Below are 18,139 nucleotides of genomic sequence, written 5' to 3' on the forward strand. Positions count from 1 at the left end.
ACAAGTTACTTGCCTGTAAGTTTGGTTCTCCAGTATTGGTAACTTTCATAGATTCCCATAGCTTGTATCATTCCCCGTCATCGTAGTGTTATCTGAGGCAAAGAAAGGCAAAGCACTGCTGCCTTTATAGGTTGGAAGGGAAAGGCATTTGGCCTGTTCAGTCCTGCAGCATTTGTTTTTTTATCTTGGTTTTCCACAGACTCGTCACCTTAGGATGTACTACTATGGTATCTGTTTTAAATACAGGGGCCTAATCGCTGTTAGAGGTTTTCATCGAAAGAAGTGACTCCCATTTGGAAACACCTTTTCTGATGAATACTCTATTCGAGGCATGTGGGCTGCTGAATTCATATCTGTGCATAGATCGCCGCCTAGTGTTGGGTCCGGATGATTGCACATTGTTGTTCTGGAAGAGTCTTCGAAGTATCACGAGATAGGTGGCTCCTCCCCTGGACTACAGTGCGCATGGGCATCGACTCCATCCTCAGATTGTTTTTTTCCGCCATTGGGTTCGGATGTCTTTAATTCCCACTTGTCGGAATCGATAGAAAACTTTCTTGAGACCAAAAGGTCTTTAGTCTATACGTCGGTATTGTCTTGCGTTCGGCATTACTTCTAGCTCGGCTCCGAGCCGGATTCTCTACTCCCGCGTGCTCTCGGCGCGGAAGGCCCAGTCGACCCTCCTGACCTATCGACCATCCATCATGGACCGAAGTCCATTCAAGAGATGTCCGGTCTGTAACTCGAAGTGCCCCCACATCGACGTCCACCCGGTGTGCAACAAGTGTCTGTCGCCGGACCACGATGAGGACAAGTGTATGGCTTGTTCACGCTTCAGGTCCAAGAAGACGCTTTAGCTTCGAGCTGCGCGCCAGGAGGCCCAGCAATCTGCTCCGGCGCCTGTGGACATCTTCGATGCAGGGGATGTCGAGGACGAATCTATCCAGGACATTTCTGAATCAAACCCCGCGTCGGACGTCGACTTTGACTACGACGCAGATGCTGAGATGTTCGAGGGCGAAGAAGTCGTCGACTAGGTAGGGGACGGCGTCGGGGCCCTCGGGCCATGGAGGATAGCTCGGATGAGGAGCTTCCTCAAACTGACTCTGGGGCCGTGCCGATTTCATAAGGCCCAGGCCGAGGGATCGCCTTTGGGCCTTACCCAAGATCTCGCTATGGGTTCCACGGCCCCGCCTTCGGGCTCGGCTACGGACATTGTTGCCCAGCCACTCCCTGGCAAAACTAAACCGAAAGCGAAACCTACGGTCTTGAGGCCAGATACTGCGAAGGTGCCAGCCTCGAAACCGAAAGTGCGCATCGCTTTGGTCGGCTCCAAGGCCTCGGAGGCTTCGGCGCCAAAGAAGCCGAAGGTGGCTGTCGAGCGGAAGGCTCAAATCAAGGGCGTCGAGACGGGCGCATCGGCGCCGAAGACAGACGACACCGGCAAAAGCCTCAGCGACCCGAAGAAGGCTGTCGGCGAGCCGAAGAAGACTCTCGGTGACCCGAAGAAGCGGCTCGATGACCCAAAGGTCCTCAAGACCCCGCGTCCGCAGGACAAGGCCAAGTGCGCCGTGCTCGAGAGTCGACTCCAAAAGTGGCCTCGAAGGATTCCATCGAACCGGCGCGCCCATCCGCCGCGTTCACCAAGAAGGTGACGGACTCCCTGCAGCGCATCCGTGACGGCACCGCGTCGGTTGGTCCGAAGGATCCTCCGCCTGCGAAACCTGTGGAGAAACCACTTAAGGCGTCCACGCCAATCCACTTCACGTTGCCGCCTAAGGCGGCGCCGAAGGCTTTCGCTCCTAAGGCAGTGGCCGGAGTGCCCGAAACTGTCTCCTCGGCGCCGAAGGCGTCATCAGTGGTCCACGGCCCGCGACCTCGACGACCCTCGGGGGACAAGCGTCATAAACACTTCATCGACGCCGAAGCGGGCAAGCTTTCCCTCCTGAAGCGGAAAATCACCCCAGAACGCCCACTGGAGTCTTACAAGATCCCTCTCAAGAAAAAGAAGGACTCTGCTTGCTCTCCCGTCTTGGTGGAACCTCTTTCCCCACAGACTCATGATGTGACGCCCACTTACTCGGATGTGGACGCTGGTGAGGGAGATGATGAGGATGAATACAGTTATCCTGTCTATACAGACCCTGAGGATACCAATGAACCCTGGGCAGCTGGTGGTGACCCTGGGGATCCTCAATCAGGACAAGACCCTCAACTTTTTTCTGCTAAAACTTCCCCTACAGAAGACTCTGCAGCTTTCAATGCCCTCATTGAGCGGGCAGCTAACAATCACAACGTCCAGCTACATGCTGACCCTGTGGATGGGGATTTCCTCTTTGACACCTTTTCAGTCTCAGAAAAAGCTGTTCAGACTCTGCCTATGCTGAAAGGTGTTTTAAAGCATGCTGCTGAGATCTTTAAAGAACATACCAGGGCAAGGGTGATAAACCCTAGGATTGACAAGAAATACAAGTCGGCGCCTACTGATCCTACCTACATCAAAGGACAGTTGCCTCTGGACTCCCTTGTCGACTCGAATGCCCGGAAGAGGGCTAATTCTCAGACTACGGGTGATGCTCCTCCCCCAGACAAAGAATCCAAGGTCTTTGAGGATTCGGGGAAGAGGGTAGCAGCACAGGCAGCCAACATCTGGCGCATTTCTAACACACAGGCGCTTCTGGCGCGCTATGACAGGGCACACTACGATACACTGGAGACCCTGTTGAAACACCTGCCTGATCAATACAAGGAAGGGGCTGAGATGCTGATTCAGGAAGGGAAGCTAATCTCTAACGCTTCAATTAAGTGCGCTCTGGATGCAGCTGATACCGCTGCCAGAGCTATAAACACTAGTGTTATGCTTCGGCGACATGCCTGGCTGAGAATCTCTGGATTTAAGCCAGAAATATAAACCACCATCCTGAACCAAACAGTTAACCCAAATCACCTGTTTGGCCCAGAGGTTGACACCACTCTAGAAATGATAAAAAAGGACACAGACTGCAAAATCCATGGGTGCCTTACAGTCCCAGCAGTTTCGGGGTGGGTGTTTTCGTCGCTCCAGCACTAGAGGCGTTTCCAGGGGCCAGCTCTCCCAGTCCACGCAGTACTACAAGGGCAACACTCAGACCACTTACACCAACAAGAGTCGAGGTGGATATCGTGGCAACAGCGCCAAGGGCAGAGGACGTGGAAACAGCTCCAGATCCTCTGCCACCAGCAAACAGTGACGCCTTGTCACTGCCCCCCGACCATACAACACCGGTCGGGGGGAGACTCCAGCAGTTCCTGCCCGTCTGGAAGTCCATCACCACGGACAGGTGGGTCAGAAAACTTATCCAAAATGGTTATTGTCTGGAGTTAACATCCACTCCACCCAACATGCCCCCAAGACACCGTCCTATGTCGGACGAGCACTTGCACTTATTGCAGCAGGAGGTCACCGTCATGCTGCAAAAAGGAGCAATAGAGCTCGTGCCGGTGCAGGAAAGAGGCACAGGGGTCTACTCCCTGTACTTCTTAATTCCAAAAAAGGAAGGGTCCCTCAGGCCCATCCTGGACTTCAGGCCACTCAACCACTACATCCTGTCGGAGCACTTCCATATGCTAACCCTGCAGCAAGTGCTCCCGTTGCTCAGTCAGGGGTATTTTCTCGCAACTTTAGACTTAAAGGATGCGTACTTTCACATTCCACTGCACCCTGCACACAGGAAACACCTCCAGTTCACCATACAAAACCAGCACTACCAGTTCAAGGTTTTGCCTTTCGGTGTCACCACGGCACCCAGGGTGTTCACAAAGTGCCTAGCGACGGTGGCGGCGCATCTCAGGAGACGGAACATCCATGTCTACCCTTATCTGGACGACTGGCTCATCCAGGCAAAGTCAGCCCAGCAGTGTGCCGCCCACATGTCCCACACCATTCACCTCCTGCACGATCTGGGATTCTCACTGAATTACCCAAAATCCCACCTCCAGCCCGCCCACATACACCAGTATCTGGGTGCGACCATAAACACTCTGGCGGCCACAGCACAGCCAAATTCAGTGAGTCAGCAGCATTCAATCGCTGATACAAAAATTCAAACCTCAACACTCCCTTCCAGCAAAAGTGTTCATGCAGTTGATAGGCATGATGGCCTCTTGCATTTCCATAGTCCTGCACGCGAGTCTACATATGCGCCCGCTTCAGGAGTGCTTAGCACGTCAGTGGACTCAGGCTCACGGGCAGTTGAAAGACCTAGTGTTGGTGAGCGGTCGGGCATACAACTCTCTGCATTGGTGGAATCGACAAAACCTTTGCAAGGGCCGACCATTCCAAGAGCCTGTGCCACAGATCATCTTGACAACGGACGCCTCTCTCCAGGGATGGGGAGCCCATGTACTCCATTACACTGTGCAGGAACTATGGACGCAACAGCAATGGAAGATGCACATCAATGTTCTCGAACTGATGGCGATCTTCATGGCACTCCAAGCCTTCAAAGTACATCTGTGCAACAAGGTTGTGTTGATCCGGACGGACAACATGACATCCATGTACTACATTCAAAAGCAGGGAGGAACACACTCTCCGCAGCTGTCTCATCTGGCTCAGAGCATGTGGAAGTGGGCCATTCAGAGGAACATCTTCCTCATGGCAGAACACCTCCCGGGTAAAGACAATCAGATGGCGGACCTGCTCAGCAGGCACAGCCACCAAATGCACGAGTGGGAGATATATCCATCAGTACTCCAACCGTACTTCCAAAGGTGGGGTCATCCAGAGATAGACCTGTTCGCCACAAGGGAGAACGCAAAATGCCAAAGCTTCGCCGCCAGGTTCCCACACCCACAGTCGCAGGGCAATGCGATATGGATGAACTGGTCAGGCAATTTTGCATACGCTTTTCCGCCAGCACCTCTGATACCGCTGGTGGCACGCAAGCTCAGGCAGCACTCGATGACTCATCCTGGTTGCTCCAACGTGGGCTCGCCAACCATGGTACACCACGTTTCTAGAACTGTCCGTGGTACCGCATCAGAGGCTACGTCTCACACCCAGCCTTCTGACGCAGAGCCATGGCGACATTCAGCATCCAGATCCACAACAGCTCAACCTGGCGATCTGGCTTTTGAAGTCTTAGTTTGGCTACCTGCACTTACCTTCTGACTGTATGGACATCATTCGGGAGGCAAGGAAGTCCACCACCAGAGCATGCTATGCTGCAAAATGGAAGCGGTTTGTCATTTATTGTGCAGACAACATTAACCCGCTAGATGCGTCTATTCAGAATATCATCTGTTACCTTTTCCATCTGTACAAATGTAATCTGGCCGATTCTTCCATTCGCATACATCTATCTGCGATGGCCACTTATCTCCAGAATAGGCAGCACCTCTCCCTCTTCAGAGTGCCTGCCATTAAGGCTTTTCTGGAAGGACTCAAACGAGTCATTCCTCCGCGGACTCCACCAGCTCCGGAGTGGAACCTCAATGTGGTCCTCACCCGTCTGATGGGTCCTCACTTTGAACCACTGCATTCCTGCAAGATTCAGTTCTTGACGTGGAAAGTGGCTATCCTCATAGCGATTACAACGCTACGGCGAGTTAGTGAACTGCAAGCCCTCACTATCCAAGAGCCATTTATTCAAATTTATTCTAACAGGGTGGTGCTTTGCACTAACCCTAAATTCCTTCCTAATGTTGTGTCACAATTCCATATCAACCAGACTATTGAATTGCCTGTTTTCTTCCAAAATCTTGAGTCCTTGGCGGAGAGAATGCTCCACACCCTTGACGTCAGAAGGGCCCTGATGTATTACATCGAGAGGACCAAGGATTTTAGGAAGACTAAGCAACTCTTTGTTGCCTTTGCACCACACCTCAAAGGTAACCCTATTTCCAAGGCTGGTATTGCTAGGTGGATCGTTAAATGTATCCAGATCTGCTATCTGAAAGCCAAACGTACTCTCACCATTCCACCAAGGGCCCACTCCACCAGAAAGTTGGGGACCTCTATTTGCATTCCTTGGAAACATTCCTTTTGAAGACATATGTAGAGCAGCCACATGGTCTAGCACACACACATTTACAAAGCATTATTGTGTTGATGTGCACTCCAAACAGCAGGCAGCTCTAGGGCAGGCTGTTCTCAAAACACTTTTCCAAACTGCTGCAGCTGGCACGGGCGGCCGCCGTTAATGAAGGGACTGCTATGTATTCTATACACAGATATGAATTCAGCAGCCCACATGCCTCGAACCGAATATGCTACTTACCAGTATGCATCTGTTCTTGGTATGTAGGGCTGCTGACATTCATATCGCCCGCCCTCCTCCCCGGCTGTGGTAAATATTTAATTACCGTCCTAATTTCTATGCAGGTAAGTACTAAAACAAAATAACTCAATCGGAAAGAAAGACGCAGAGTCCGTGGTGTTAGAGTTCTTAGGGGTTTTATTCCTTAAAAAGGAATGGTTCTTGAACCGGATATCGGGTTCCTGACACCACTGGGGTTCAGGAAGGGATAGAGCAATGCTTTATTGACAATACATAACTTTTATACTCAAATCATATAATGGAAACCAATACAGTAGGCGTAACAGCTGAGAGAAACAAGATAAGAGCATACACGTGTTAGCAATACGTAATCAGAAGGCGTGAACTAGGCGTGAACACAGAGGTGTGTGCTAGAAACGTCACATGAAAGTGTCACAAGTGGGTGGGTACATAGCAGAATCTTGCAATGTCAGCAGAAATCTGAGATCTGGATGCGCGCGCAGCTGCATGACGTGTGATTGACGTGAAACTGGAGGGTGCAGGGGACTTGACATTTACACTAGAGGAAAGAGACAGAAGTCTGGCATGTCAGATCAACTCGTTCCTATATCATATCTGATATCTGGTGTTTGGGAACCATATCTAGAAGGAAAGGTCTCTTGGGCAGAGGCTATTCTATACTGACTGTGAGTGCGTGTAGAAGCGTCTATGTGTCTGCATGAGATGCGAGGGGGCATGGGCCTACCATGGTAACAGGAGCTATGAATTACTTGCACGGAGACAGTGAGGCCGGGCCCTTTGCTCTGCAGCTGGAAGGATGTTTACTTGAACTAGTAGGCAGGAATGTATTTTTGAGGAGCGGAGCAGATAATTCGAAGGTTGAATACAGTCTTGGCAGGCAACAGGCTGAGCTAAGCGCCGTTAGCCGCGCAGGGAGTAAGGCAGAGGTCACGGGTACAGAGGCAGGCCCAGGCTGAGGCATTCAGAGTCAGAAGGCAGGAAAAGGCTCGATGGCAGAATTCAGGGCCTTCTTCGCCAGAGCTGAAAAACGTGTAAAGTACACCACAAAAAGACGTTGGCAAGGCATACTTAGGAACGGAATATTCAACCCGTTCAGGGTGGATCTGAAAGAGGACATGTTAACGTTGGACGCAAATGTTTTTGCGTCTTCATAGCTGGCACAGGAGGGAAGTTACATGCACTTTAAGCTCGTACATGGAGACGGTGGGGTACACGTTAGGGAACATTTCTTGACCATAAAATTTATATTTCCTCACGGCGCCCGTAGCAGCTGCAGAATTCGCACATACTTCTAGCATGGTCATCATTCACTTCGTTTCACTCCATCTTGGCCACAATGGCTAAAAACAATCTGAGGATGGAGTTGATGCCCATGTGCACTGTAGTCCAGGGGAGGAGCCACCTATCTCGTGATACTTCGAAGACTCTTCCAGGACAACAATGTGCAATCATCCGGACCCAACACTAGGCGGCGATCTATGTACAGATATGAATGTCAGCAGCCCTACATGCCAAGAACAGATGCATACTGGTAAGTAGCATATTCGATCTTAATGTAGATTCGCCCCCATTGTGTGAAACGGTCTTTCCGGTTGAAAATGGTCCCACTTAAGGAATCTGCATTCTATTATCACTGATTATTGTTGTACTCATTGTCTGAGGGTGTGGGCAGAGTTAAGAAACAAGGTGACGTCCGTGTGAAGGGGGGGGGGGTGTGTGTATGTGTATATATATATATATCACAGATAATGGCGAAATGAGCCCGCCCCACTTTTCAATGGTGGGCCTCAGCAGGGTTTCGCCTTCCCCAATACATCCAACGACGAAGTTGTCACGCAATATCCAAAAAGACAACAAGCTGAGGCCCAAATGCATTCACGGTGAAGTTTTAATAGCGATTAAAACTTCACCGTGAATGCATTTGGGCCTCAGCTTGTTGTCTTTTTGGATATTGCGTGACAACTTCGTCGTTGGCTATATATATATATATATATATATATATATATATATATATATATATATATATATATATATATATATATATATATATATATATATATTCCCCAACTAAATTACATTGAGGAGCCAGCACACGTTGTTGTGGGGGTTCTTTCCGTTTTAATTTTCTTGGTTACAGCATTTACACGAACAGGGACACGTTTCAGCAGTCAAGCTGCCTTCATCAACCTGAGTTGCGCCATATTGGTGCCTCTTTTTAAGGTTTACAGTTCATTAAAATCGAAGATGCACTTCACTACACAGTGATTGGGTCGCTGCAGGCATGGGAAATAATGTAGTTCGTTTTCCCACAGAAGGCATAACCAAAATATGTTTAAACAAAGCCACAACAATGTAAACCCTGCAAAAACGAAATTTGCTTCATGGTTATTTTTACAGACTATGTTATTCAACGTTATGCCCTCTTATTTTGTACTATTGACAGTCAATTCGCAACATGCTCTATTATGTTGCAAATGAAAACCCGGACTGGATTGTTACGAGTCCTCCAACCGCATCTGAAGGCATCACCATTAATATCCTTCCTTTTAAAACCAAAGTCACGCTTTTAGGCAATTTACACATTCTTGCTTCAGATACCATCGCTGATTTCCAAATACTGCCGATTCCTTAACAGTTCCTTTCTCTCCGTTTAAAACACACTCTGCATTCGGAGACAGCTCACAATTTTGGATCAGATACCGAAATACAAAGGAAAAGGGACTTACAGCAGTAATTCAAAATGAAGCTTGAATTTTCGTGTGTCCGGTGTAACCAAACCTTAGAGGCAATAGTACGGTCCCACAAAACCACCGCATTCTTAGGTCAGTGCCTTTTGCGGTGTCCAGCTCCATCTTAGGAGTGATTGTACTAGGGTGAGGATGTGCTTTTCAGTGCAGGAGCTCCAGTCCCCGCCAAGGATGCATACGCCTCCAGCGCCGAACTCGCTCCTCCACAGGCGCCTTCTCCTCGTCTCCATTGCTCACTCCTTACATGGGGGCGCGCCGGTCTCAGTTTGCAATGAACATTTTGCGGTATACTGGCGTGCTGCCAAATCGCTGATGGTGCTCGGAAGGGGGTGCTACCGCTGGCACTTAGAAATAAATAAATATATTCCCCAACTAAATTACATTGAGGAGCCAGCACACGTTGTTGTGGGGGTTCTTTCCGTTTTAATTTTCTTGGTTACAGCATTTACACGAACAGGGACGCGTTTCAGCAGTCAAGCTGCCTTCATCAACCTGAGTTGCGCCATATTGGTGCCTCTTTTTAAGGTTTACAGTTCATTAAAATCGAAGATGCACTTCACTACACAGTGATTGGGTCGCTGCAGGCATGGGAAATAATGTAGTTCGATATATATATATAATTTGCAACGCGTCCGTGAATAAACGAAAGTAGACGTCACTCCAAGTTTGTGTTTGTAAAATTGATTTATTGGTAGACCCCCTGCCCCCTCGTCAGACACGTTTCGCCTTTCGGCTTCGTCAGTGTCAACCAGTGTGTTGTGTGAAACACCATTATATCTCCACCCTCCCCTAAACATGGAAAGAGGACTTCTTACAGTGGGTTAATTTCGTAAAATTTACAAAATATAGTTTTTGAGATAGTGGTGTTAAAGTGCTCGTGCAAATCAAAAAAACTTGATTTTGTATCACAGTAAATAACATTTCAAATTTCATCATGTTGCATCCTGTTAACAACATAATCAGGGAAAAAGTGCAAAGTTAGGCATGTCTTCACAGAACTAATTGCATTCTGATGTTTCCTATTCTCTCGTCGGTCATACGTTAGATTTAGAAGGAACATACAGATATGTCCTAGTATGTGATCATATATATCTATAGTCAACATAGTGTGTGATAATTACATCGCCATCTTCAATCTATGATCACTTTATTCCCTGTGTATTGTGTATGTATGCGTTTATTTATTCTTATTACACCCTGTATGGGCATGCTCGACTGTTATATGTCGATAGTTTTTCGATTGTGCCCTAAATCGGCCTTTGTCAGTGAAGCTGATACTTTTTTCTATAGAGAGAGGGAGAGGGAGATAGTGCTTGTACAGCTATAAGTGTCACGTTGGTATATTGGGGTTTGTTCTTGTGTTACTATTGGATGTAACCGCTGTGTTCTGTGCTATATATAGCTTATCTTGTCTGCCTATTATCTGCTATTCTAGGTGGACCCATAATTCTTCGTCATTGTTGAGCCCTATCAGTTGCATGCTCTGAAGATCGATTATATATTTTGATTCTAGCACCCTTAGTGCTTTTACCCTGTCCCTACCTCGTTCCTTCCTGTCTAGCTGGTCTAGGCAGAAGAATGTTAAAAGGTCTCGATTACTGTTGTGATGGGTTTCAAAGTGGCGTGCCACCGGGTAGTTCTTATCTTTGTTTGTTATGGCACGCATGTGCTCCAAAATACGTTTTGTCGCCGGATTTATAGTGCTTTCAATGCATCTTTTTGAGCAAGGGCATTCCAAACAATAGATGACAAAATCTGAATTACAATTTAGAAATTTTCTCATTTCTCTGATGGGTCGTGAGTCCTTGGGTCTTCCCTCATATTTGGTTCTCTTCCTACTGTGTTTGCATGCTTTACAATGCATGCAGGGAAAGAAACCTTGTATGGATTTCATCTTGGATGATTTTGGCGGATCCTCAAAATGATTCATTGTCAGATGACCACTGAGTGACTGACACCGCCTGTAAGTTATAGATGGTTTAGGGGGTAACTTGTTTTTCAAGATCGAATCTGTCTTCAAGATGTGCCAGTTCCTATAAAAAATCTGGACAAGCTCACTAGATCTCATGTTAAAACCTGTAATCATCCGTATCTGACCCTCCGCCGATTTCCTTATTTGGGTTCTTAAGAAAGGTCCTTCCTATCAATAGCATCTACTCTATTTGATGTACTAACTAGTAGTACTTTCGAGTAACCCCTGGCCTCGAATCTAGTAACTGCAGCATCTCGGGCCTGTAGAAAATCTTTACGGTCCGAGCAGTTTTTTTTCCAAGCGGAGCAATTCTCCAAATAGGATATTCCGTATCATGCATTTTGGATGATGACTTGCCGCATGTAATACTGTATTGCCCGCTGTAGGTTTTCTATAGAGTTTTCTATGTAAATCTCAAATTTAAATAGTTGTCTTTCAGGGCGGCCACGTACTCCTCAGCCTAGGCCGTGTCGCCGCGCCAGACGACAAAGAGATCATCTATGTATCTTGCCCAGATCATATGATCCAGCCATTTCTCGTTGGTTCCACCCCAGACCACGTGCTTCTCCCACCAGACCACAAACAAGTTCGCGTAACTGGGGGCGAAGCACGTGCCCATTGCAGTCCCTCTAGTTTGTCGATACAATGTACCTGCGAATAGAAAGATGTTGTTATGAAGACAGAACTCAGTCATTTTGAGCAGCATGCGGTTATGTTGGTGATATTTCAGATCTTTCTTCCCAAGAAACCATCACACAGCGGAGGTCCCATCATCATGCCTAATGCAGGTATATAAATTGGCGACATCAAGGGTGATTAATATCATATCGGCCTCCCATTTGATGCGGTCAATTTGTCTGAGGAAGTCTTGAGTATCCCTCACGTAGGAGGGCAGGTCTTTTACAAACGGAGCCAAGTATCATCCCTCCACCCCTCCAATAGAGTATAACTCCAAAGTGCATTTTACATAGTCTCTTTTGCTGATGACCTCTTAACAGTTCTTATCCTGCAATTGTCTCATGGCTTCCTGTTTGTATTTGTGTTTACTAAAGACCACAATATTCCCTCCCTTGTCTGAGGGTTTTATTTCGATGGTGGTATCTAGTTTCAAAGATTTAATTGCTTCCCATTCATTTCTGGAGATATTTGAAGTTTTTTTTGGTTAATTCCGTTGCTGTTGTGTGCATTTTATGGAGATCTTGGAGGATTGCCTCATTAAACACGTCTATTGCATCGTGTGTGACGTGCGGGAGGACTCTGGACTTCTTTTTTAAATTGCTCGGATCCCCCACTTGATTTATATCCTCTCTCCTTAATACCTCCATAGAATCGGGAACATACTCTTATTCTGCTAGGTCATGCACAGTTCTAAGTATTGTCATATTATTGTCCCGGAGTTCAGCCTCATCAGGTTCTCTGTCTTCAGGGACCGTTGTCATTCGAGAGTTGGCTTTGAGTGCAAATATTTTCTGGAGTTGCAGTTTACGGACGAACTTAGAGGTCAATCCTAGTCAGTACTGGATCGAATTTCGCCGTTGGGCAGAAGGTCATTCCACTTCTTAGTACAGATTCTTCGTATCTTGAGTTTCCTTTCCGATAGATTTATAATTATTTTTTCTTCTTGTTCTACCATTTGCCTCTTCTGCCTTTGCTGCGAGTTACCATGGGTGTTGCAGCCTGAGCGCCCCCTCCTGCTCCGCCTGGTTTTCCTCCTTTTTTTGTACTGTTTTCTGAGGTTTGTTGTGGCTGGGACCATTGCCGCATCTCCTTCATGACTCGTACTCGTCTAAAAAAGGTTAAGGAATTAAGCTCGAGTCCGCTTTTTTTGGAAAGAAAAAAGCTGGTGCGCAGATGTATACACACTCGCACACGCACTCTCACACACACCACAGCTGGGGCGGAAATGAAGTCTGACGCAGCCACATAACGCCACCTATTGGCGAGCAGAGCATTGCTGTTAAATCATCCCGATCCAGTCTGAGGCTATTCTAAAGATAAAGAATCTGTGGTTAGATGCACCAGAAAGAGGATTAACAACGGTAAGGTGCTTGTTCTTCAGCAGAATACTTAACGTGCACATTTTCTGACCAAAAAACTATGAAATGTGATTTTTCTTTTTTCCCCTCCTTATTTACACAATTGTGGGACTTTTGCAAGTATAATCATGTTAGTCTCCCAACTTCTAACAGCTGTAAATTAATGTCTTGTTTGCAGCAGTTCATTGTTTTAAGGAATTTCCTTGTGCATACAGGATGGTTTGGATTTGATAATTTTTTTTTTTTATTATTGACTTTAAAATCTTGTTTATCCATGTTAATTTCTTAATTAAGGTTTTAGAGATGGAAATGTAGAAGAGGAGTTTGGAGAAAAGAGTGCTGGCAGAGGATTTAGTCACTCTGAAGATACTTTTGGTCAAAGAAGGGGAAGAGGAGCTGCTGGCAGAGGCACACGTGGAGGATTTGGTCGAAGTGAGTTAAGTTACTACTGAGCCATATTATACTTAATATTGATGTGCTCTATGAATGATGGAACTTTTCAGTGTGTTACCTGAGTTACAGCTTAAGTCTACACCCCACAGCAAGCTTAATTGAGAGGTTTATGTTAACAGGCGAGAACTGTTTAACTATCTGCTTGCACACCTTCCACTGCTGACCTTCTAGAATTGGATCTTTTCATTTGCATGCTTTTTTTCTTCTTCCTTTTTTCAACTTCTTTATTAGGAATTATCTCCGGATGATACATTCGGCATTTCAAGAAACAAATGTAAACAAACACCTTCTCCTTACAGGTTGTCTTAGGTAAAAGTCGGATCTCCGCAGTTACAGCACATCATTGTACCATCGTGCATAGGACTTCATTTCGGTCTTCCCCTTCCCAACCCCCCACAGTACATCCCAGCCAGATTAAATACAATATGCCTCCCAACAACAATCCTGTAATAGTATAAGACTGCTCATCACTGCCACACCACAATCTATTATCAGTACTGCGCCTTCTTCTAAACCTTACCTCCTCCAAAGGTTGTTCCTAGGTATATAACTGCATAACAAATAAATGTACACTATATGCGTCTATGGGCCAATGTCGAGGTCTGCTGTGGACTGCGGTGGTTCAGAAATTGTCCCACGTGATTCGTTCCATTTACCCCATATCCTAGACCATTTTCTGGGGCAACCTCTGTGTAGATAGACAGCCCTTTCCGCTACCATTGCTATGTCCATATCATTTTCCCACTGCGTTCGTGCGGGGGCCACACCGGAACCCCAGTTTCGTGCTATATTCCTTTTTGAAACTGCTAATCCCAGTGTGGCCTATGTTTGTAACGCCAGGTTGAGGTCTGTAGGCTTCCAGATGTTAAGAAGGCAGCACCCTGGATCCAGCTGAATCTCGGCCTCACCCACCTCTGAAATCTGTTAGCACACGTTCCCTGTATGTTTGTATGATAGGACATTCCCAGATGATGTGGAAAAATGTTTCCCTTTGTCCGCACCCTCGTAAGCAAGCTGGATCAGGGACATGACCCAGTTTGTGCAGCATAGTGCGTGGGTAGTACACTCTGTGTAATATTTTAAGCTGGATTAATTTCAAGCGTGATGGGATGGCCGGTCTCTGGGCGACGCCAACGCATTCATCCAATCTGTGTCATCTATATCTCCTAACTCCACCTCCCACTTGCTGCGGAGCACTGCCATAGGATCTGGGAGATTATTTACGAATTTGCGATATATTTGTGAGATAGCCTTTTTTTCCAGATGTTCGGTAAGAAGCCTTTCTTCTAGGGGAGAGGACGCAGCCAGATCAGTGCCTGTCGGGATGGCACTTTGCAGTGCATGCCTAATTTACAGGTATCTGTATCTCTGTGTGTCTGCCATTCCATATTTCTCTTTCAGGGTTGTAAATGATAGGCCATTTCCTTTTGCCCATAAGTCCCCTATCTTTGTAATGCCAATAAGGTCCCTTAGTGTTAGCTAGCGTGCCCAGGCGGCGTGTGTCCCAGAGTGGTGTGGCTAGTGTAGGTACTCCATCCCACCCCAGTGCCCTCTGTGCTGCGTGCCAGATTGGTAGTATCTGTCTGTCCAGCCTGTAGGCTGGTTCATCGTGTGGGGAGTGAAGCCATTGATTCACTGTCGTTAAATGTGCCGCCCAATAGTACAGTTTGATACTCGGTAGAGCTATACCACCGTCATACCAGCTGCGAACCAGTTTGGTATGTGCTATTTGGGCCGGTTTCCTGTCCCATAGCAGAGAGGAGAACTCTGCCTCAATTGCCTTGAAGTAGGAGAGCGGGAACGGAAATGGGGTGTTATCCAGTATTTGGGTGTCTTTCATAGATTCACATGCCTGAATCATTCCCCGTCGTCGAGACGGGAGCCTCCGGTACATAAAAAAGTAATGTCCTAAGACATACATAAAGAGAATAGGTCTAAGGGTCTAACCTTAGTAACCTATCTAGGTCCTTATGCAGGAAGGACCAAATAGAGTAGGCTCCAGGGTCCCACCTTGGTAGCCTATCTGTGTCCTTTTGTAAAAAAAGGACCAAAACAAAGGGAACAACCAATCAGCTACTACCTCCCTCTAGAACCTTCCTGTGAGGAGCCTCAGTCTCTCAGATTTTCTACCGCACGTTGTGCTAGGGAGTCTCCACCTGAGTTCTCCTCAGGAATATCGTATTTTCTCCAAACTTCACAGTTTTTTCGACTTTCTACTATGGCTGACGTCAAGAAAAGAGCACTTTTCCGTCCCTGTGCCTCCTGTGGTAAACTAAGGCTCCACGTGGACGACGAACATGAGGAATGCCTGTATTGCCTCTACCCTCACCACAAGACCATCGACTGCAAGATTTGCCGTAAGTTCTCCGTCAAAACCCAGAAAGACCGGGAAGGGAGACTTCTTATCTGGCTGAACAGGCTCAAAGACAAACCGACCGACCTCATTTCCGAGGGTGGGAGCATGTCGGTCGCCTCACAACTTTCCCTGAAGAGGCCTAGGGCTTCCTCGCCTGGCCACTCAGCGACCCCTCCTAAGAGGTCTAAAAAGGCTTCAGAGGGCAAGCCTGCCGTATCTAGCAAGGACCTTCCTGTCCCTAGGAAGCAACCACTGCTTACGGTGACGACGGCGCAATCGGCGACCACCTCATCGCCTAAAACCGTCTCAACATCGACGACGACGGTATCGACGACGATGGCATCGTCGGCGTCCTCCTCATCGACGACTCTAACCTACTCGTCGTCAGCAGGACGACCGATTTCATCCTCCGCACCGTCGACGACAAGACCGTCGACGAGGACATCGACGACGGCACCGTCGACGAGGGCGTCGACGACAGCACCGTCGACGAAGACGTCGACGACGACACCGTCGACGAAAGTCACACCGTCGACGAAGCCGTCGACGAGGGACACTCCGTCGACGAAGGGCGCTCCGTCGACGGCGGCGCCGACGACGAAGCAGTCGACGAAGGAAACGCTGCTTAAAGCTCCGTCGACGAGAGGGTCGTCGACGGATGCACCGTCGACGAAGACTATACCGACGGCTACTGGTACCTGGAAAGAATCCGAGCTCTTGTCACACGCAATGGACGCTCAGACTTCCCATGTCTCCATTAGGATCACCAAAAGGCAGATCACTCCGGAGATGACCTCACCTAGTAAGGTCCAACAGCTGACACCATCCTGCTTCTTACAGGACCAGGAGCCGGAGGAGGAGGAGGAGTTTACCCAAGCCACTAGTCCTTCCGACCTAATTGTCAAGTGCCAGAGTACGGACGAAGAGCAGGAGGTTGAGGAATCGACCCCTCCAGTAGTGCCTACCCAAGTCCACACCCAGGTGACCCCAATGGTGTGCTTGCCGGCCTCATTGGTTGCAGACTTGAGCTTTCTCGTCCAAGACTACAAACTGCGGTTTCCGCAGAAAGCCACCCCTACTGTCCCACCAACCCCGCAGCCATCTGTGCCCGTTCCTGCACAAAGGACAAGACCTAGGCCCCCTCCACTGGTCCTTCCTAGGACACAGGACCCTGCTCAAGACCCTATCTCGTCCGAGGAAGAGGACAGAGAACATGAAGAAGGGGAAGTCCGAGATGATGATACGGACGTGGATGCGGACCAGGACTATGTTACTCACTCTCCAGCCTCTCCGGAGCCACAATCTTCTGAGTCTCCACCTGCTGATATTGGAGGTTTCCATAACCTCATGGAAAGGGCTGCCAAAAGGTTCCATATGTCAATGGAATCTCAGGAAACTGAATGTTTCCTCTATGACTTTAAAGAACCAACTAAGAAAACTACTAGATCGATTCCGATCATTGATTATCTACTCAAACAGGGCAAGCAGCTCATGCAATCTCCAGCTTCCCTACAGGTAATCGTACCCAAACTGGATAAAAAGTACAGAGCTACGTCTTCAGCTCCAGCATGCCTCACGGGTCACCCCAAGGCGGACTCTGTGGTCACCCAGGCGGCGCAGAAGAACTCGCGTAACCCTGCATCACCTTTATCGACACCACCAGATAAAGAAGGCAGGAAGTTAGATGCAGTTGGGAAACGCTTTTCCACTACCTCTGCGACAACGGTGAAAATTGCCAATTCCATCGCCCTTCTTGGGCGTTACAACCGCCAACTCTGGGCGGACATCGCGCCCTACATTGCCGACCTGCCGGAAGATGCTAAAGCGGAGGCACACTCGCTCCTCCTTGAGGGCCAAACATCGGCCTCAGAACTGATAGACTGCGCCATTGACGTGGCCATGACTGGATTCAGACAGCTGGCGGGAGCCGCTGTCCTGCGACGCCAAGGCTGGCTTAAAGCCACCTCTTTCAGACAGGAGGTCCAGACCAAGATCTTAGATATGCCCTATGATGGCGATCACCTATTCGGCGAGAAGATTGACGAAGCCCTCACTGCAATTAAAAAGGACACTGACACAGCCAGAGCCCTGGGCACTCTGCAATCTCGCACTCAGTCCTTTCGTGCCAACAGGGGGAGGGGACAATCCTCCTATAGAGGATCTTATCAAAACAAGTCCTCTTACTCTTACTCTCAGGGTAAAACGCAATTTCAACAGCGCCAAAACCAGTCGGGACGTCAGTCCTCCTTCAATAAATCGTCCTACAGAGGGAAAGGACAGAAGAGACCAGCAGG

General features: G+C 48.0%; 1 protein-coding gene across 4 annotated transcripts in view; it reads left to right on the plus strand.

Annotated features, from left to right (window-relative positions):
• Nucleotides 1-18,139, plus strand: part of DDX4 (DEAD-box helicase 4) — a 1,777,277-nt gene that overhangs the window by 606,710 nt on the left and 1,152,428 nt on the right. For all 4 annotated transcript variants that reach the window (XM_086960639.1, XM_086960640.1, XM_086960641.1 and 1 more), the window contains exon 9: nt 13,331-13,468. In XM_086960639.1, the coding sequence (XP_086816765.1) occupies nt 13,331-13,468 (138 nt within the window). The remainder of the gene's footprint in view (nt 1-13,330; nt 13,469-18,139) is intronic.

Source organism: Lissotriton vulgaris, chromosome 3_1 (assembly GCF_964263255.1).
Source record: "Lissotriton vulgaris chromosome 3_1, aLisVul1.2, whole genome shotgun sequence".
Taxonomy (NCBI): Eukaryota; Metazoa; Chordata; class Amphibia; order Caudata; family Salamandridae; genus Lissotriton; species Lissotriton vulgaris.